The 19,832-nt window shown below is 56.2% G+C and overlaps 1 protein-coding gene across 6 annotated transcripts; it reads left to right on the plus strand.

The window, feature by feature from the left end:
- Window positions 1-7,311: 7,311 nt before the first annotated feature.
- On the plus strand, window positions 7,312-16,571 carry CCDC9B (coiled-coil domain containing 9B). 6 transcript variants are annotated; one of them, XM_053224166.1, is made up of 12 exons: window positions 7,312-7,470; window positions 8,302-8,415; window positions 8,687-8,794; window positions 9,473-9,625; window positions 9,717-9,842; window positions 10,487-10,686; window positions 10,964-11,022; window positions 11,615-11,668; window positions 11,769-11,868; window positions 12,450-12,492; window positions 12,576-12,635; window positions 12,787-13,114. In XM_053224166.1, the coding sequence occupies exons 1-12, from the start codon at window positions 7,459-7,461 to the stop codon at window positions 12,964-12,966; spliced, it is 1,209 nt and encodes a 402-aa protein (XP_053080141.1). In that variant the 5' UTR covers window positions 7,312-7,458; the 3' UTR covers window positions 12,967-13,114. The 6 variants fall into 6 exon arrangements, with proteins under 6 accessions (XP_053080141.1, XP_026922733.1, XP_026922735.1 ...); XM_027066932.2 differs by having other exon boundaries at window positions 12,576-16,571; XM_027066934.2 differs by having other exon boundaries at window positions 7,455-7,470; window positions 8,629-8,794; window positions 12,576-16,571.
- The last annotated feature ends 3,261 nt before the right edge of the window (window positions 16,572-19,832 follow it).

The raw sequence follows: 19,832 nt of genomic DNA on the forward strand, positions 1-19,832 counted from the left end.
TAGAAGGGACACTCGGATACTTGGTTTTGATGGGTATGTTCATTATCTTGATTGTGGTGATGGTTTCATGGAGTGTACATGGGCACATAACAAATCGCACAGTTTGTGCAGTCTATGGTACGTTGACTTGGTCTCTGTTCAAAGCTGTAAAAACAGAAGTAACATAACCACATCAGAAAATGATTTGAGACATGGAGGGAAGGAAAAAGTGATTCTCCTTTATTTCCATGGTGGAAAGGAAAGTATTTCTGTGTCAGGTCCTTTTACACTATCAGTGATCTCGTATCAGCTCTTGGAGAAAGGTGTTATTATTTCCCCCCCTCCCTCTTTTGTAGATTAAAAAAAAGCCGGGACTCAGGGAGGTTAAGAAACTTGCCTGAGGCCACCCAGCCAGGGTGTAGTTAGTCCCAATCAGGACCACCCCATCTAGCGCCCGGGCCTCTTCTCTCTACATTGTCTTTCCTTTCAGGAATGCTCTTCTGAAAATATCCGGCCTGCTCTGGTAACATTATGGGCAAAGGGCTTTGGTTCATGGGAAGGTGGGGTTCATGCACACAACTGTGCGCCTTCAGGGCTCCAGGGCACAGAGGGCAGCCAGAGTCCTGGGAAGTTTACAGAGGTGTGGTGCCTGCAGCGTCCCACCCTCTAGCCCACACTTCACCCCTGCGCCCGGCCTCGGCCGGCCGCCCTGCAAGCCTTCCTCTTCTGGGAATCCTCCTTTTCCCTCTCGGGGACCCTGGTGGCATGACTTCCCCACCTCCACCCCCAGTCCTTGGCAGAAAACTGAAAGGAGAGGCCTGCATCCTCAGGGACCTCCAAAGGGACAGTGGGGCTGCAGGGCTGAGGAGGGCAGTGGGGGCCCAATGCCCTGGGCTCCAGTTTCCGTTCTCACCATCTCCGGAGTCAGGGTCTGAGCTCGGGATCCAGGTCCTACCGGCAGGTGGTAGGAGGCAAGGAGGCCTTGCTCGGGCAGAGGAGGTAGGCCTGTTTTGAAGGGGTGGACACAGAAGCTAGGACAGGCTGAGCGGTCTGGGGGGACAGGAGGCCTGCCGTAGGGGAGGATGTGCGTAGCAGTGGTGGACAAGGCAGAGCGAATTTACAGCAGAGGATGCTGTTTGTGGATTCTCCCCTTCCCAACCCTAAGATGTAGGTGAGCAGAGCCTCAGCTGTGGGTGTGTCCCCTCTTTCCTTGGGTACTGTGTCTTAGAGATAGTGACCGCCCACCAAGCGATTGGATGTACTGTCTGGCTGAGAGAGGTGGTCTTCCTTGCCAGAAAGTCACGAGTATAGAGGAAAGGACTCTGAGGAGCAAGAAGAGACCTTTCCGGGGGGAGCGTCTGGCCTTGAGGAGAGGAGAGGCCAAAGGGAGTCTCCCATAGTGGTAGAACCTGTGGGTGGGGGGTCTTGGAGAGGGTGCTGACTGGCAATGAAGACAGGATATCACTCTCTACGACCCTTCATGCCTGTCAGCAGAGCCAGCAAGGCACCCTGCTCCTGGGCTGCTCTGTAGGGTGGGGAGGGAGGCAGGAGAACCAGGCGTCTTTCTTTACACAGTTTGGGTGGACAGGTTTCTCACGACAACAGGGCAAAGGTGGCTGGTCTTGGGCATGGGCTGGAGAGAGTGTGCAGGGCTGGGCATCGGCCTCAGTGATTCAGCACAGGTGCAGTGGGGAGACCCCACCCTACCACGGAGACTTCTGGGCAAGTCACTGACCCTGATCTCCAAAAAGAAGCTAATAACATCTGCCCTGGCTAATTCACAGATTTCAAAGCTTGATGAGATCAAATGACATCACAGGTGTGAGGCCTTTGGCAGTGCTGTTTGTAAGTGCGTGGTGTTCTCATTATTGTCAGTATTAGCACTGATGAGCCATTGACTTCCTGGCCTCATCATTCCTGCCCTTGTGCACACTGAGATCTTTCTGCGGGACATATCACCACTTTTGGCTTCTGGCATCACTGAGTATTTTACTGAGAGCCTCCTGAGACATTTCCCCCCAGCCCCAGCTTCTTCTAATGCCCTCCTTCCCGCTAAGGTGACCAAACTTCCAGGTTTGCCTAAGACTGAGGGGTGTTCTGGACTCAAGACTTCCGGTGCTAAAATGGAGTCAGTTCCGGGCAAGCTAGGACAACTGGTCACTGTACTTCTCTCTCCAGCCTGTGGCTGCTTCCTCTTCTCTGTGGTGACCATGGAACGTGCTTTCACCCAGGTTGTCCTCTGCTGCCTTGAAGCGTCCAGGTTGGGTGATGCCACCTGGAGAGGGGGCATGTCAGCCCTGGCCATTCCAAAGGCACCTTCCCTCTTCTCAGTGAGACAGGTCACCTCTCAACAAGCCCTCTGCCTTCTGTCGGGCTTCTGTTCTTCTTTCTATTCTTCAAAACTGGGCCAGACCTCTTCCCTATGTCTAGAGGGTATGACCCCACCCACACCTCGCCCCCATGAGAGGCCCCTGTGATGAGCTTCAAGTGGGGGGAGAACCTGTCTGTCCCATGCTGGCATTCCAACCTATTTGCCTGCCCAGAGGAAAGAGCCCCCTGGGTGCATGCAGGCAAGCCTGGCCTGTTCCCCACATTCATGAGGACCCCCAGGCCTGAGTCCTGGATGCTGTCTTGACTCCTCCCCTCTCTACTCCATGCCCCCTCCCCCATGCTGATGCTCTAAGGCCTCCTGAGGCTCCCTTGCTCACTCTTCCCTGGACTCCCACTGCTCTGTCTGGCCCAGACCCCTCCCTCCGGGATCTGAACACAGCCCCCAGCTTGTGCCACTGCGCTTGCCATCATGCATTCACGGGATGCCCTCTCACAACTACCCCCTTGCTGAGTCTTCCTCATCCCCTTGAGGATCAGTCGGAAAATTCCTCGGTTGGCCCGTGCCCTGTGCTGCCCTGGCTTCAGGCTAACATGGCCTGGTGTTGGCAAGTGCCAGTAAGGTGGAGTCTGGATCCTTGCCTCTCGGTTCCCTCATTGCCTCGGCCAGGTCAAGTACGCAGTAGATACCCCGTTTAACGTTAATGTTGTGGGCCAGCTCTTGACAGGGTGGCACTCAGCCTCTGGTTGTGGGCAGCTCTGGGCTAGGGGTTGGGGGCAGGGGTGGGTCCTGGGTCCTGGGAGAACACTGTGAGTCACCTTTGCACCTGTCATGGAGAAGAGAGCCCCAAACAAGGGAGAACCCGGGGCTTCATCTCTCACTGCTGGGCCAGGAGCTGGAAGGCATGTGATGTCCCAGCCTTGGGTGTGCCCTGGAAAGCAGAATGGAGGAGTGGGTCCCCAGATCAGACTTTTGCCTCCTGATGCCTTAAAGGGCTTCAGCCCCACCCTGCTCTGGCATGCGTGTTCTGGGGAAAGGCGAGGCCCAGACTGCCCCTGTGGCTGCAGCCTGCCCAGAGCGTGTCCTGGCCCTACTTCATGTGCTCTGAGTCCTCCCCACCCAGGGCTGGGCCTGGTCTGCCCTGAGAGGCTTGCATCGCCTTGCATAGATCTCAGGTCAGGAGGAGGCAGGAAAGCAGTTTCTTGGGCCAGGAATGGCCCTGATGGAGAGTGGGTTTGCAGGAAAGGAAATCCAGGAGGCTTTAAGCCACCCTCTTGCCTCTCCCTATTTGGAGGGTCGCCTGCCTATTGTCTGGGTGCTCATGTAATCCAGCCTTGCCCGCCCTCCTCCTCAATACTCAACCACCCACCCAGAGTGGGGAAAGTGGCCCCAGTGATCTCTAAGGGTTTGGCCCCAGCCCGGAATGGTTCCCAGACACTGGGATGTGAGCCTGGAACTGGGCCTAGTGGGATCCAGAGGCAGGTGAAGCACGGGGACTGCTTCTGGCAGCATCGGTGCTAGCTGGCCAGAGATGGCAGCCAGAGCCTGGGACTTCAGAGGGGACGAGGCATGAGGGAGGGGAGGAGTCAAGGTGAACTCCCTGCAGGGGGTGGGGCAGGAGCCTGGCCTTACAGGATTTGCTGGGCAGGGGTCATCATGAAGGGAGGCTCAGAGAGGATGCTGAGGGGGTGCCTCAGGATCTCCCTATCAGGTCACAAGTGGGCCTCACACTTCAGAAGTCTTCAGTGTGTTCAGATCCCAGCAGGCTGGCAGGAGGCAGCTTTTGGGGCCCCTCAAAGGATGCTGTAGTGGTAGCATCCACGAGCTGGCTATCACGGTTCCCGGAGGCAAGAAGAAAACTATGTTGAGCTTGACTCTGGGAGGCGTGTTGTTCCAGATATAGATAAGACGTGTCATTTCCTTTCATCTGCCAATGACTTGGAGGAGTAGGTACACCTCATTTTACAGATGAGGACCAGAGCGATAAGGGACTGCCCTAAAGTCATACAGTCAATGAAAGTGAAATTAATTCGGACTCCCCCATCCCACTCTGACGCATCTTATGTCAAGGCTGAGGAAGGGCAAGGACTGGAGTGCTTACGTTTTATTCATCAGCCCTGGGCAGGGGCAGACATTCTGGAAACAGTAAATGAGGCCCAGGAGTGGGGTCTCTGTCAGATCTGGGCTCCCAGTCTTGGTGCGTGGTCCAGAGAGTCCCTTCCTCCCTTGCAGGCCTCTCTCCTCTTTCCTCCTCAGTGACAATCCCCAGATTTGCAGCCATCTTGTCCTCAGGATGGGCTCTGGGTATGTATACCACGGACCACAAATACCACCCAAATACAGCACACTCCAGGTGTGTGGCCACGGGCCCAGCTGGCAGGCCACCTGAGAGGGAGCCAGGGAAGAGCTGTTGACCAGGACCCATGGCTGAGGTGCCAGGACAATGGGTCCGCCTCAGCGCAGGGAAGAGGAGGGCACAGAGCGAAGTATCTGCAGAAACGATGTTTTGGGGGCCACCTGGGGGTGAGGGGCAGGAAAGTGCACAGCTGGGTGGCAGGCGCCTTGGCTCCTAGTCTCACCTGTGACACAAAAGGCAGTGTGGCCTGGGCAGGTGGTGCTATCTCTCTGGCACTTCTCATCAATAAAATAAGGCTTCTACAACTGTGTAGCTTCTCTAAGATGGCGGAGTTGGGAGTTCTCCAGTCTGGGGATTATAGAGACTTGAGGGAGAGGAGCTGGGGAGCTGGAGGGAAGAAGGGGAAGAGAGCCCACACCTCATCAGGATTTGTGACTCTGCTGTCCCCTAGTGGTGGCATGGAGTAACAGAGACATGGTGTCTCCCACTTCCCCCAGACAGGGGTCCTTTCTTTACCCCTCATAGGGGCCTTTACCACTACTCAGCGCTGCGTGTGTTTCTGGGTGGAGAGAAAGGCAGTCAAAGCACATACGTAGGACACCCACAGCCACGCACGGGATAGCGCAGGTTATTCCCTCCTGTATCTGCTCTGCGAGCGCTTGGGGAGGGTCTGTAGTTTATAAGGGCACTATGCCGGGCCCTGGGGATCTGGAGGCACTCGGTATACCATTTCTGCCCTCAGAGAGCCTCTGTCCATTTGGGGAGCAGACAAGCAAACTTCAGACTCTGGAGAAAATAGGAGAATGTAGGGGCTGCTCTGAGGGACGACGTATTGTGTGAGTAACATTTGGCAAGCACACGGCCAGCAACTGTGGGGCCCTATCTGATCACTGGTTTGTCCTAGAAAATGTGGGCCTGCAGCCCGATGGGCCTGGGGACCTTCACTAGGTTAGGCGGTCTCTCCCTGCAGGCCCTTCCAGAAGGGGGGGGGGGTGTCACCCTCCCTATGGGATGGCCGGATTGCTACCTGTGCTTCCTGTCTCCCTGCCGCTGTCCTGCCCTGACCCTGGCTGGGAACAGGGGTGAGGGGCACAGCCGACCTTGCCTCACCCCTGTAGCCTCCTGTATCTACACCCCACTGCCCCGGACCTGGTTTGAGAGCCAAAGATGATGGAGAACATTAGGTCTCAGCTGCTGCGTTGCTCCATCTCAGGCTGGTGCTGTGCAGGCTTCCCGGGTCCAACAACACGGTGTGGGGTAGGTGGTGGGAAGCTTGGGGGCCAGACCACCAGGGCCTTTGGGGGCTAGGATGAAACTCAGCATCCTGTGTGAGGTAGCACACAGAGAGGGTGGGAGAAGGAGAGGGAGAGGAGAGAGAGAGAAAAAGAGAGGGAGAGGAGACTGGGTACGTCACCATTGCTGGGAGTCTGACTCAGTGGGAACATCCGGCAGGAAAGGAAGAGACTGTGGTGGCATTTCCAAGCAGGATGGGAACTCTGGGGCTGTGGAGATTGGCTGTGGGTCAGGGGTTCTGTGTGAAGGCCTGGCCAGGAAAAAGGCTAACCATGGTAGGGATGGGAGGGGGGCAGGAACGGATGGGTCAAGGGGAGTAGACCTTGAAACTCTGGCTGCCTGGGCTGGTCTGGGGAGGAGTGAAAGGGCAGCGAGGATTTCTGCTCTGGAGACAGATCATGGGATTAGCGAAACTGAGGCCTGTTCCATCAGGAATGTGGGGGATGCAGGGACCTCTCCCTCCCATCAGGTCTTGGAGGTCGGGTCCCTGTAGCTATTGAAATAGACCATAGGTACCCTTGATACAGAGAGACACCCCTCCTCCCAGCACCCCAAGCCTCAGCTCCCAGGGCCTCTAAGAGTGGGACTGCCAGGCAAGCCGCTTCCCTCAGCCATACTGGGAAGATTTGGAGAGAGATTTTCCTGAGAAAGGCTGCCTCCTTTCTCAGGGTGGGAGAGGATGAAAGGCCAGTCCTGGAGAGCAAGGCCAGGAAGCGCCCAGAGTTGGGACCCTGAGTGGCCGGCTCTGGGCTGCGGTGGCATGGGCCCTGAGGGAAGGCCCATCTCCCCATACCGAGGGGAGACTTGGACAGCTGAGCCTCTCTGGAGTGGCTGTACTTTAAAACACAGGGAAGACACTGTTCAACCTAAAGGAATGACTAATGGTGTTATGTCAGGTATGTAGTAGTATTTGGTGGCCGAGGGGAGGTGAGCTTCTTGTTCCCTTCAAATTCCTGAAACCAGAGCTGATGAGGACAAATAGGGAGAGGCTCATTTGAGGTGGGGGCCCTCCGACTAGGATGCCCGATGGGCTCAGCTGCATCCTGTAGGCTCTTTACTCCTGGGAGGAATGGAGGCTTCTGTTGGCTGCCCATCCCTCTGCAGGTGCGTCCAGGCTGGGGCTCCGCTGGGCATAGAGCCTCAGAGAAGGCAGGGCCTGGGGCAGCCAGGCCCCCTGCGTGGCCCAACCTGACAGAGAAAGGTTCTTGCCCTGTCTCTGGGGACGCTGGGGCGGGGCAGGGAGAGAGGTGCTGGGCAGGGCCAGTGCCCTGGTCCTTGCCCTCTGAGAGTGGATGGGTGGGGGCGGCGGCGACAGCATTCCTGGCTGTGAGCCCAGAGGAGTCTTTTGTAATCACAACATGATCTCGTGTGCTGAGCAGTGAAGCCGGCAGGGAGAGGCCAGCAGAGGCCCGGCTCCGGTGGTGGCTCGGCGGCTCCGGCTTCCCTCCGGCTCTGGCTCCCCTGGGGCTGCTCTGGAATTCTCTCAGTGCCCACTGTTGCCATGCACTCGGCTGTGAGTGGCACCTCACCTTTGGCGGGGGGCTTCTGGGGGCTGGGAGGAGGCCGGGACACCAGGCAGCCACACTCTGGGGGCAGCTGGGGACAGCTGGGCCTGGGAGGAACAGGGCTGTGCCTAGGCCTGCAGGGGGCTGGGCAGGGACATTTGGCTACAAGGGAGACCCTGCAGCCACACAGGGAGAGACCGGGGGATTTCGGGGCAGAGGCATGGTTTGCTTAGGGTGGCTCCTCTGCTGGGCCTGCCCATGGAGCTGGCTCTCTCCTGCCCCGACTGCCGGAAAGAAGCTCAGGCCTGGAAAGGCTGGGCTCGCGAAGGTGGCTCTTTCCCACAGGCTGGGCTGCAAGCCTGGGAAGTGGGGCCCGGGGCCTGGGAGCCCAGGACAGAGCAGGGGCTTCTCTTTTTTACCGTGGTTCTGGGCCTGGGAGCCAAACAGCTCCCCTCCTCGACCTCCTGAATCCCCTGGCAACTTCCCAGTCACGGCAGGTTCCGCTGCCAGAGCCATTTATAACTCTCATTCCAGCTCGGCAGGCTCTCTCGGCAGTGGAGCTCCCTGGAGAGCCCGGGGGAGGGGCAGCCCACTGCTGAGAGCGGAGGGCCCCGTATGAGGCCCTGATCTGAACCCCTGAGGAGGCAGAGAGCCGGGCAGACAAGCCTAGTAGGGTGGGGACTTGGGACCTTCCATGTGCCATCCCCCCTCGTGAGCCTAGCTCCGGAGAGCCGGGTCCATTCGTGGTAAGAATATGGTTCTCAGGTGAATGTGAAAGTTAGGGGCCTGATAAGGGATGGGCCCGGCAGTCAGGAGCTTGGGCCCCCTGCCCTCTGCAGGGGCCTCACGGAGCTGAGTCACCCCTGAGCAGGCAGGAAGAGAAGGATGCAGAGCTGGATCGGAGGATAGTGGCCCTTCGAAAGAAGAACCAGGCCTTACTCCGCAGGTACCAGGTGAGCGGGCTGTGATGGGCGGGGAAGGGCAGCTGGGTGGGCACTCCCTGTCTGTCTCGCAGACCCCTGCATGGCGGTCTCTCCCTGCAGGCTCTAGGCCTGGGGCCAGGGTTAGGGCCATGTGGTTCATCTCAGAAACTCTGAGAGGACCTTGGGGACTCTGTGATGCCGTGCCTCTGCCCCCTGGTGTCCCACTGGTGTCTCTCTGTGTAGGCCTGTCTGTGTGCGTCTGGGGGGCCATGGCCTGTGCTGACCCCGGGCCCTCCCGTAGGAGATCCAGGAAGACCGTCGGCAGGCGGAGCAGGGGGGCATGGCTGTGACCGCGCAGGAATTCCTCCGACCTGATGGCCTCACTGTCACTATCAGCCAGGTTCCCGGCGTAAGCCCCACCCCGGGGTGACAGCGTGGGTTGTTCACTCCTGTAGCTGCTCTGCGAGTGCTGACGGAGGGTCTGTAGTTTACAGGGCACCATGCCAGGCCCTGGGGACCCGGCCCTGCGAGGAGGTGGAGGCCCAGCCTGCGTCAGGGGAAGACAACTGCTCCTGCTCCTCTGTTTCCTCCACTCACAGTTCTGGGGCTCACCCGTCAGTTCCCAGCCTTCTGCAGCCCAGCCCACCCAGTTCCCCTGCACCCAAAGGGCCACAGCTGAAAGGCCACCGAATAGAAGCCTCCCCATACCCTTTCCCAGTCCCATAGCCCTGCACCTGTGCTGTAAACCACAGGCTACTCCTAAAACCCAAACCCTACAGGGACAGAGAAGTGGGGCCGAAAGCCAGGAGCAGTATCGGAGGGACAAAGCCCCATTGTCCGAGTGCTTTGGATTTCCCAGCTCAGAGATGACAGGCTGCTATGGCATCTTGGGCCCCAGGGTGGCCCCAGGGCCTGGATAACCTAATGCCACTGGCATGTGAATGCCCCATAGAATCAGCTCCTCTATGGGCATTCCAGGGAGGTCCAGGGCTGGAAGCCAGCCTTGGGGAACCTCCCAGAGGACTCAGTGCCCAGCTCTGCTCAGCCCTGCCCATGTGGCCTGAGGGCATGGCATCCCATTCCGCAGGAGAAGCGGGTGGTCAGCCGGAACTGGGTGAGATCCCTTGGACCTGAAGCAGCCAGTGCGATGCTTGAGGACGAGGAGGTGGAGTATCACACTGGTACTTTCTGCCTGGGGGACCGGGTGGAGCTGGCTGTGACCATGGAGAACAGAGCTGAGGTAAGCAGGGTGGGCGGGGGAAGCCCAGGCACTAGGCCGACAGCCTCTTCTTACCTGGCTGTGCCACACCACCCATCCTCACCTCCTCCAGGCCAAGCGGATCGTAAGTGAGAAGCCCACCAGAGCAAAGAACCGGGGGGCAGGAGGGTCACCTGGAGGGGGCTTGGGCCGGACCCCCTCCATGCAGATGGCCGTCAGCTCGGATTCGGCACGGAAGGTACATCTTCAAGAGAGGATGGGGACATGAAAGTGGCAGTGCTCATTTGGGGGAGGCAGAGAAGCTGAGTCACATATGTCCCTCATCTATGGGGACATGCCCAGGTAGCATAAGCAAAAATTCCCACCCTTTCTTCCTTTCTCTGGCCAGTCTCCACGCTGGGCGGGCCTTGCAGTGAGAGACAGGAGAAGTCAGAGGTCAGCCCCTTACCCTAACTGGATCTCTGACGGGCCTTGGGGTGGGCCAGGAGGCTGCAGGGGACTGGCCGTGTGCCAGGTGTGACCTCTAGGTGGCAGCAGCCCCTACTACTGGCTCTTGCTGACTGCTGCCAGATGCCTCTCCACTCTGGGCCTGTCCATACCCTCCCTCCCCTATAACCCTGTGGATAGGTGCTATTATTATCCCCATTTTACAGATGAGAAAATGATACACAGAGAGGTTAAGTAACTTGCCCAAAAGACACAGCTAACAAGTGGATGGAAACCGTATCTATGGCAAACAACACGTTAGAGACGGAATGGATTTAATTTTTAGACGGGGACGTGGAAACCTGGAGAGGAAGGGGTTAGTAGTATCCAGATTTCCACTCCAAGCCCAGGCCTTCCTGCTTCTACCCCGTGGTGCTGAGTGTCTTCTCCCTGCAGGGTGCTCGGGAGCCCCAGAGTCCAGGCCTGGTCCCAGGCCCGGTTCCCCACCGACCAGTGGGGGGACCCCAGGAAGTGGGCTGGGACTATGCCCAGTGGAAGCAGGAGCGGGAACAGATCGACCTGGCCCGTGTGGCCAGGCACAGAGACGCACAGGGTGACTGGCGCCGCCCGTGGGACCTGGACAAGGCCAAGCCCACGTGGGTGGCAGGGCTGGGCAGCTTGTTGGACTGACATGCTTGTGGGGCTTAGGGCAGGATTAACTGTGGGTGCTTCTTGGAGGGCTGGTGAGACCGTCTCCAGGGTGGTTAAGAGTCTTCCTGGGCCCTCTGGTTGGGCCCTGGGCTCAGGGCGGGCACCGGGTCCCCCACCTTTCCCCCATCTGTTCTGGGGTTGGAGCTGGGGGAGGCAGTGGTTGTGTGAGGCTTGCCCTAGCTTGTGTCCATTCCACAGCAGCCTGACTCTCTGGCTCCACAGGCTACAGGACTCCAGCAAGCCTCGAGAAGAGGGCCCGGCCAGGGCGGGCGGCACCAGGGGTGAGCCAATACCCACCGCAACTCCTTCCCCTCCTTGGCTTTTATCACAGCCTCCCCCCACCCCCTGCTTCCCCTCCTTTCTCTGTCTCTTGGTGTGCCACTTATTTCTGGAGCAGAAAGAGGCATGGAAGAACATCTTCCTTCCTCTCCCTTGCTATTAGAGCAGGGCACCTTCCCTCCCTCCAAACCCACAGCTCCTACCCTGGGTTCTGACCCCAGCAGTTCCGGGGAGGAGGCTCACAGGAAGTCTGCACTGGGATCCTTTTGAAGTTGGTCCCTCACGGGTGAAAGCTCCAGTCTCCCTGTCCCTGGCCTGTTGTAGGGACAGAGCTCTTAGAACTGCTGGTCCCCTTACTTCACATAGGAGGAAGCTGGGGCTGGAGAGGCTCAGCCAGCTACCTAGCCAGGAATGGCAAAGTGAGCACAGGCACCCAGCTCTCTCGATCCCCAGACCGGGGCTCTTTTGGGGAGTCAGAACACCCACAACTGGACTAGGAGAAAGACAGACAGCTTCCTGGTCCTGGAAAAATGGTGTTGCTTCCTTGGATCCTTTATCACCCCACTCTTTCCCCATTTCCTTTGCCCCACTTAGGTCCCAGGAGCCACCGAAAGCTACAGCCCCCACCCTTGTCCCCTGATGGTAAAGGTGAGTTGGGAATAAAGGAGGAGCAGGGTTGCATGAGCTGGTGAAGGAGCTGGGCTGCCATGCCCTCTTCTCTGCTTGATTCGTGGGCCATCTCTTGCAGGTGGTACTACTCGGGGTGGGCAACCCAGCAGATCCTCAGTGGTGTCTGCCACACGAAGCAAAGCCCGGGGGACAGAGAGGCTGACTGGCAGGGCCCGCAGGTAACAGGGGGCAGGGAGCAAAATCAGGGGAATCATCTGGGCTTCCTGATTTCCGGGATCTCCCTTGCCCCTGGGAGGTCAGGACCAGCACTGGTCCAGCTTCATGCTCCGGGCCTCGGGGCCGCTGCCTCCTGCCTGACGGCTGCCTGGCGGCAGGTTAATGAGGTTCCAGGAGAGGCCAGCAGCGAAGGCAGCAGCAGCGAGAGCCTGGTGCCCAGGGAGGCCGCAGTAATTACAGCAGTTGCCTTCCCCCAGGAAGTCAGGCATGCCTTTCCCAGGCGGTGCAGGCAGGGACACGTCCAGAGTCTCCATGGAACTCAGGGTGGCCCAGGCCTGGCCATAAACATCAGCTGGGCACCTGGGATGGAGCTCAAGTGGCTGGCGTTCAGAGGAAATGGCAGGATTTGGGGAACAAGGTCGGGTTGGAAGGGAAGTATCCTGGAGCCTTGTTCTGGCTCTGACACTCCTCTGAGACCCTTGGGGTCTAGTTGCTCCCTGGGAACATGGGCCCCTGGCTACAGAGCAACTGATGTGAAGGGCATGGGTAGGAGTAGACCCTGCCATGTGTCGTGTTTCTACAGGTGGGAGACGAAGGAAGGCAAGGAGGAGCTGGAGAGCCAGGAGGTGGGTGTTTGGGAATAGGATGGGACGGGCTGGGGATCTGAGCTCTGAATTCGCCAGCCAGCAGGGCCAATCTCTTGTTTCAGGGAAGCCAAAGTACCAGAAAGAGTCGGAGCGAGGAGGAACACTCACAGAAGCAGAGCGAGGTGGAGCTGAGCAGACCCACAAGTGCCCCAGCAACCAGCCCAGCCCCGGTATCCCCAGAGGGGCCAAAAAGGGAGTCAGGAGTCTCGATAGCCAGTCCAGAACCTGCCTCTCCACAAAACACTGACTTGGTTCCCCTTGACCTTTCTCTAGGAGGAGCCAGTAGCCCTGGGCCCGGGGCGAGTGTGTGTGTGCTCCCTCCAAGGCCTGGAGCCCAGGAGAACCCTGTGTCCCGGCCAGATGGTTCTGAGCAGCTCTCGGGGTGGAATGACCCCCAGGCTGAGCCAGAAGTACAGACTTGCTCCAAGCCCCAAGGAGGAGCAGGGCCCTTAGAGCCCAGAGAAGACAGGTCTGGCAAGGCTGGGGCCCAGCAGGGCTTGGCACAACGAAGCAGGCCCACCAGGGGAATGGGCCAAAGAGCAAGGGGCACAGGAGGTGTGAGAAGCAGGACAGGAGGTCCGGGCCCCGCGGGAAGATGCTGAGCAAAGCCCCTGGGAGCAAAGGGGCCGGGCTGGGCAGAGGAGGAGGGAAGAATGCAGTCAGGACTCTTGTGCGTGGTGGGTGTCTGGTTGCTGGTGGCTTGTGGCAGTCCAGCTGAGCAGTTGGGCAAACTTTCCAGTGGGGTGACATCGTGAGGGCAAGGAGCTGGCCTTCCTTGTATCTCAGGTGCACATCCCTGTGTATGGGTGTGTTTTCACCTGCAGGTAAAGCTCCTGGTGTATTCCTATGTCACACCTGGTCTCTGAGGCTGGCAAGAAAGCGAGGCTTGGAAACACTCAGCACCTGGCTCACCTGGCCTCTATCACCCCCAGGGCCTGGCTTCTCTTTCCAGCTGTGGCTTTGGAGGTGGAGGCAGCCTCAGTAGCTGGCAGGACCAGCCCAGGCCTGGGCCCTTTCCCATGCCTCTGCCTTGCACCCAGGTGACTCACAGCCCCAGACTCACAGGATGGCAAACGAGTGGAACGTCAGCCATCAGCTGGCAGCCTCCTGCCTTCCTGGAAGAGGAGGCTGAGGCCCAGAAAGGGAGGGCACAGCAGGTGGGGGCTGAGCGGGGGACGGGAGAATGGAGCTCAGGTCTCCTCTGCAAAAGAGAGGGTTCCTAGAAAGGCCTCCTCTCTGAAATGGGATGGAGTTAGATGGTGAGAGAATAGCCTCTCCCCCGCCCCGCCCCTCCACAGTAGGGTGGAAAGCTCACCAGCAGGGACACCCTCCCCCCTACCCAGGTCAGACTTCAAGTGTACCCCAAGGGGAGGGAAGAGGGCAGCCCTGCAGCCCAGGGCCATTTCCTGCCATCTCCTACTTCCTCTTCCCCACCACCTCCCTGCACCAAGGTCATGCAATAGCAAGGACTCAGACGAGGGACAGAGAAACAGCGACTCTGGCGAAGTACAACTTCAGGACTTGTCTTTCCTACTTAGTCTCTGTTCCTGCCCCTCCCCTGAGGCCCACGGCTGGTGAATTATTCAGACTCCGCACAAGCTGTGGCTTCCTCTCAATTCAACAAACATTTCCTGAGCACCCACTACCAGCAGTGCAGCCGGTGGGCGATGGTGACTTTGCCAGCAAGAGGGAGGGAGAAACTCAGGCATCCAGCAGCCCCAGGCTGCACAGCAGGAGCCATTCTTGGCTGCAAGAGCCTGACAGGAGCTGGGGATGGTGGGAGGAGCCCAAAGAGAACCATCTCACTTCTGCTCGAAGAAAAGGCAGGTGCCCCTTCCTTTCTCAACACGTGTGTCTTTTGCCCCCCAAGCTCCTGCCTGGATCTCCCCATGTGGCCCCCTCTGTTCCCCTCCTCTTTGGCCCTGTGGTGGTGGCTGCTCCTCTCTGCTGAGGGTCCCAGGCCTCACTCACCAGCCTCTCTGGGTTCTCTAGGGAGTGTCCAGATCATGCTCAGGGTTTCTCCACTGTGGAAGGGAGGGAGGGCTGCAGGAAGCATGAGGAGGGGGTGTCTTTTCAGCAGATCAGATTGTTTAGAGCAGTGCTTCTCACATGTTAAGGCGCAGAGTATTGCAGGTCCTAATTCGGTAGGTCTGTGGGGGGCCTGGCAATGTGCATTTCTAATCGGCTCCAGGTGACAGCTGTGCTGCTGTTTCCTGGACCGCGGGTTGAGTAGGAAGGGTTTGGGCTGGGAGATATGGTGAGCTAGGGCCAAAGACAGACTCTAGACTCTAAGGACTTGTTGCTGGCTATGTCGGGGACCCAGCGAGGGCTGCCCCGGCCGGCTGCAAGCTTCCTGGCTTCAGAGTTGGGTGGGCAGCTGAGGCACCTGGGAAGGTGCCAGAGAGGCCAGTGAGTGGGTGGTGCCAACTTCCTGTAGCGGGGAGTGAGGAGACTGGTTAGCTGGTTGGAAATGGGATAAGGTGAAGGGGGTGGAAGAGGTTGGTGTGGAATTTTGAAAAGGCTTGGGAATATTCTTATGCGTGTGGGAAGACCCCTCTGAGACATGAATAGGTAAGGGTGAATGATTCCAACTGAAGTTTTCCTCTTGCTCTCCAGTCATACATATATGTATTTGGAGCAGGGGCCTGGGCCTGACCCATGACTCCCAAAGGATAGAGGTGGGGAAGAGCAGATTCAAGCAGAGCCCTTGAATTTAGATGTCTCAAAATAATAATAACAGTAATCATCATTATCATCACCATCATCATCAAGAATCTGAATTCTAAGATTCACAAACTGCTCCCAACGGCCACCCCCCGCCCCGCCTCCATGGTACCAACCGTATAGACAGGCCTTCGTTAGAGGGTATATGTCAAGGTATGTCTGACTATGGGATGGGGATGCAGAATTCAGGCAGAACTCTGGCTCGGCCCTTACAAACAGGACCTAAGCAGTAGAGAAAGCTGGGCAAGGGGCGCCTGGGTGGCTCGGGTGGGCGTCTGACTCTTGATTTTAGCTCAAGTCATGATCTCGCGGTTCGTGGGATCAAGCCCCAAGTTGGAGCACAGCCTGTTTGGTATTCTCTCTCTTTCTCTCTCTTTCTCTCCCTGTGCCCCTACCCTGCTCACGTGCCCTCTCTCGAAATAAATGAACTTAAAAAAAAAAAGAAAGAAAAGAAAAGAAAGCTGGGCAGAAGGGCTATGGAAAAATAGGGTTTCTCTCTCTGAGGGTAACATCTAGAAGGACATTAGGAGAAAGGATGTCATGGGAGTCACTAGGGGTTAGAGAGTGCAGAGACCAGCAAAGGCGGTCTTCACTCTAGGAAGACTGTAGTGCCAGAAAAGTATCACAGCTTTTCTCAACAAAGGGGGAGCCTTCTTCAGGGCAGCAGTTAAGGGGGCGAGCACCTTCCTCCCCTGGGATGGAACCAGCCGTGGAGAAGGAGGGAAGCATAGACACCCCTCCATAAACCTCAGGGTCATGGGAGCCTGGCTGCAACAATTCCTGGCTCCTTTGACTAAAGGCCTGGCTGGGAGACTTCCTCTTAGATGCCTCTTTCCTCTCCAACCAGCTGACAAGACTTTCCTCAAAGGTGGGAAGCTCTTCATGAGACAGCACTATTGGGAACCCAGGCACAGAGCTGGAGGAACTGAGAAGGAAGGTGCCTGCAGAATAGTAGAGCAATGACAGCTCAGGGCCTCATAACACAGAGGGCAGAAGAGGCAGAATATCTCTCCATCCTGAGCCCCTATCACCTGGGCAGAGGGGAGCAGCAGACCATATTGCAAGGGAGGTATGTTTTTTGAGGAGAGGCAGCAGGGTAGGAACAGACATGGGCTAGGTCTGTCATCAGCTAGCTGGGTAACCTTGGTCAAGTTAAACCTCTAAGGCCTTGGTTTTCTTATCTGAAAAATGGGGCCAGTAACACCTACCTTGAAGGGTTGTCAAGAAAATGAAAGAGAATGCAAAATATCCCCGGCCCACAGCAGGCACTGTATCAGCAGTAGCCTGGCACTCAGTCATTGTGTGTTAAATAAATGGATAGCTATTTGGTTTGATCTCTGTCCACTTTGTTTCCTATCCTCTCCTTTACCTTCTCTTCCAGTCTCATCTTCACTAGGATCAGAACACTTCAGGGAAACAAGGGATGGTTTGTAAAGTTTCCCCAGCCTTCCAGGACAGGGAGCTTCCTTTACTGTCCTGGAGGAGTTGACTGGAGTTCTGAGCCTCACGAGCTGGGTCACCGAGATTCCCAAGCATTGCCCCTACCTCTGCACACCGACTTCCACAGGTCAGCGCATTCCCTCTTCTGTTTCCATCAGTGGCACTCTCACGAACTCCCACCACAGTCTTTGCTTAATATTTTCCTCAGAAACAAACTCCCTTGTGGGGTTTGCTCAGATCTCCTGGAGTTAAGGGATCCCCCCCCCCCCACCCCGCCAAAGGAGCAGCACGACTGTATTTTCTTACAGTCAAGGAAGAGCCAGCTATCTAACAAGGCACAAGTTTGGAGAGTTGACCACCAGTCAATTTCAGTCCCAACCCTGGCTTCAGGGACAGGAATAACAGGAAAAGATGGCACAACCCCTCCTATCCCCCCACCCCCCCAAGAAACCCCCAAAGGAAATGGCAAAAATCCCCACATGGCCATATCTTCTTATTTTGGGGACTAAGTTGGGAAGGGGGGTGTGGTCAAAGGAATAGGAGAAACTAAAGATACCACTTCACCCTGCCTCTCCAGCCACTTATCAGTGTTCACAGACCCAGCAAGCAGCTCTGAGTGAGGACTGCCGGTGCTTTTGCGGAAGGGCTGACGCAGGGGGGGCCACGGTCTCACTGAGGGGAGGACTCGAGGCTGGGTAGGCAGGGAGAAGAGCGGCAAGAAGCACAGACTGAGGCTGCTTTCTCTCAAGTCGGCCTGCCTACGTCACGGCCCCTCATTAAGCATCCACTTGACGCCGACGAAGTGAAATAGCACAGACCTGGCACCAGAAAGAACAAGTGTGGCACCCACTGCTCCTTTTAAGGTCTGACTCAGGAGCAGCAGGCCCCAGGGCAGGAGGTGAGGCAAACACCATCAGTGGGAGGGGGAGGGAGGACTCTTTCAGGCCTGCCTCCTTTACCAGTTCTCCAGGGCAAGTTCTCCTGGAACCTTCAAAAGATAACCAGTAATGCAGCAGGCTCTCCCCCTTTTTCTTACAAACTCTGGGGATACAGTGTTTGCTTTTCTCCCAGCAGCGCAGCTGGCTTCAACTGAGAAAAAAGGTCAAAAGTCACCTTGTAGCCATCTGTCAAAACAGAAACACCTAAACCCTAAGTTATAGAATCGGAGGCAAAGTCTGGGCTGGTGGTTTTGATTTTAGAGTCAGAATCACCTGGAAAGCTAGTTAAAACACAAAGGCAGGCTCTAGCCTCTGAATCTCTCACCCAGTTGGCCTGGGATGGGGCCTAAGACATGGCATTTCTAACAAGTTCCCGGGTGATGCTGACGCTGATGGTCTGGGCCTTGCTATGATGTTTATCACCTGCCCCTTTGCATTTCTTTCCAGGCATCACTTATGCCCAAAGGGACAGACACTCCCTAGAAAATACATTACCTCCTATGTCTATGCTGCACTTCTATTCCCAACATCTCCAAGCCCTTTCACATCTGTTACCTCCAGTTGCTCTCATGAATTCCCATTTGGTTAGGAGGAAAAAGCAGGGTCAAGGCCCTAACCAGTGCTATTACGGAGTCTGCAAGGTTCCTATTTTCCAGTTCAGGGTCCCTTCCAAGAACACACTGCCTCCCCTCACCAGGCCCTCATGATGCTGTGAGCTGCCCATGCACAGAGGCTGACTGCCATGACACAATACTGCCCCGACTACCAGTAGAGAGCTACTGGGGGGGGGGGGGGGGGCAGGTGGCCTCTAGGTCATAAGCTGGGCAGAGACCTCAACTCATGACTCTAAACACTGAGGTTAGCAGAGAGAGGTTTGTTTGCTTGTTTATTTATTTTTGAGAGAGGTATATTTAAAAGGAATTTCTTGGTAATCAACATAATTGCCTCTCTGGACACGTTGGCTTGGGGACTTTTGAGGCTTGCTTGGCACACTGCAAGCACTAAATAGTTCTTGAATTAATGGTAGTGATTTGTGGAAAATATTCTACGGGGAGTTAAAATCATACTGCTGGTTAACTGATAAACTATTTTAAAAGCAGATTATTGAAGTTAAGAAAACAGGGCAGTGACAAGAGTAGATTCTTATTGGCATTTCTGTAAATTTCTTGAGGACAAGAATTCGGTGGGAATTTTCTGGTCCCTCAGTAGTATCTTGGCCAATGTTTATAGAATGTTTATATGGAACTGGTTTGGCCCAGGTGCTCCCCACTGACCAGGTGGCTCATGTACACAGTGCATGACTTTGGGAGCCATGGCTGTTTGTACACTTAGGATGGAGAGCCTGGGAGAGCCTGGGCATGTGGTGAAAAAAAAAAGTCCTTGTTTTTTTATTTTTTAAACTAGCTACTGGAGGGAACAAAGAGTATAACACAGGTTTTCTGGCAGCAGAAACCCACAAGCTATGTCAGCAATTAAAACAGATGTGACCCAAAACTGTCAATAAAGCAGGTATTTTTATAGCTCAACATTAGGCCGTAGGGTTGGAACAGAGGGGGCAAAGAACGGGCCACATAGTTTATGTTGTGTCTGTTGACTACTACATGGACTACAGCTGTGTATGTCTTGTGCCTGGAAAGAACAGGCAGGCTGAGCCCATGTCCTTTAACTTGGACATAAAGAAACTGTGGCCAGAATGGCTGGTACAGCTGTGATTTGCAGGGCTTCTCTTTAGCCTTCTACTCCCTCGAACCAGATTATGGGCTGTGGATGTGTGTATCCAAGTGGATTACGACAGTGACACCACACTGATACCAAGGCCAATTCTATCTAACGCAGTGATCAACCAGATGATCAACCAACTCTAGGCACTTCCTACTATGTGCCAGGCACCGGGCTTAGCGCTGGTCCGGTGAAATGAGCAAAGCTATTGTGGTCCTGCCCTCCATTGAGAGACAAAAAAAAAAAAAAAAAAAAAGGGAAAAGTATACAGCTGTGGCCCTTTTGTTATTGCATTGCAATTCCAGAAATACCTCCATTCTCTGCAGACAGGAAGGGGAGGACAATTATTGCCCCTTTTAAATAGTTGTGGTAGCCCTAAAGCTCAGGACCTGACCTTTTGGTTCCCCTTAAAGAAACATGTAGAAACAAGTAGATGCTCTCCACCCAGCCTTTCAAAACAGGATATAAATACTCAACTGAAGAACACAGCATCTTAGA

This window comes from Acinonyx jubatus, chromosome B3 (assembly GCF_027475565.1).
Source record: "Acinonyx jubatus isolate Ajub_Pintada_27869175 chromosome B3, VMU_Ajub_asm_v1.0, whole genome shotgun sequence".
Lineage (NCBI taxonomy): Eukaryota > Metazoa > Chordata > Mammalia > Carnivora > Felidae > Acinonyx > Acinonyx jubatus.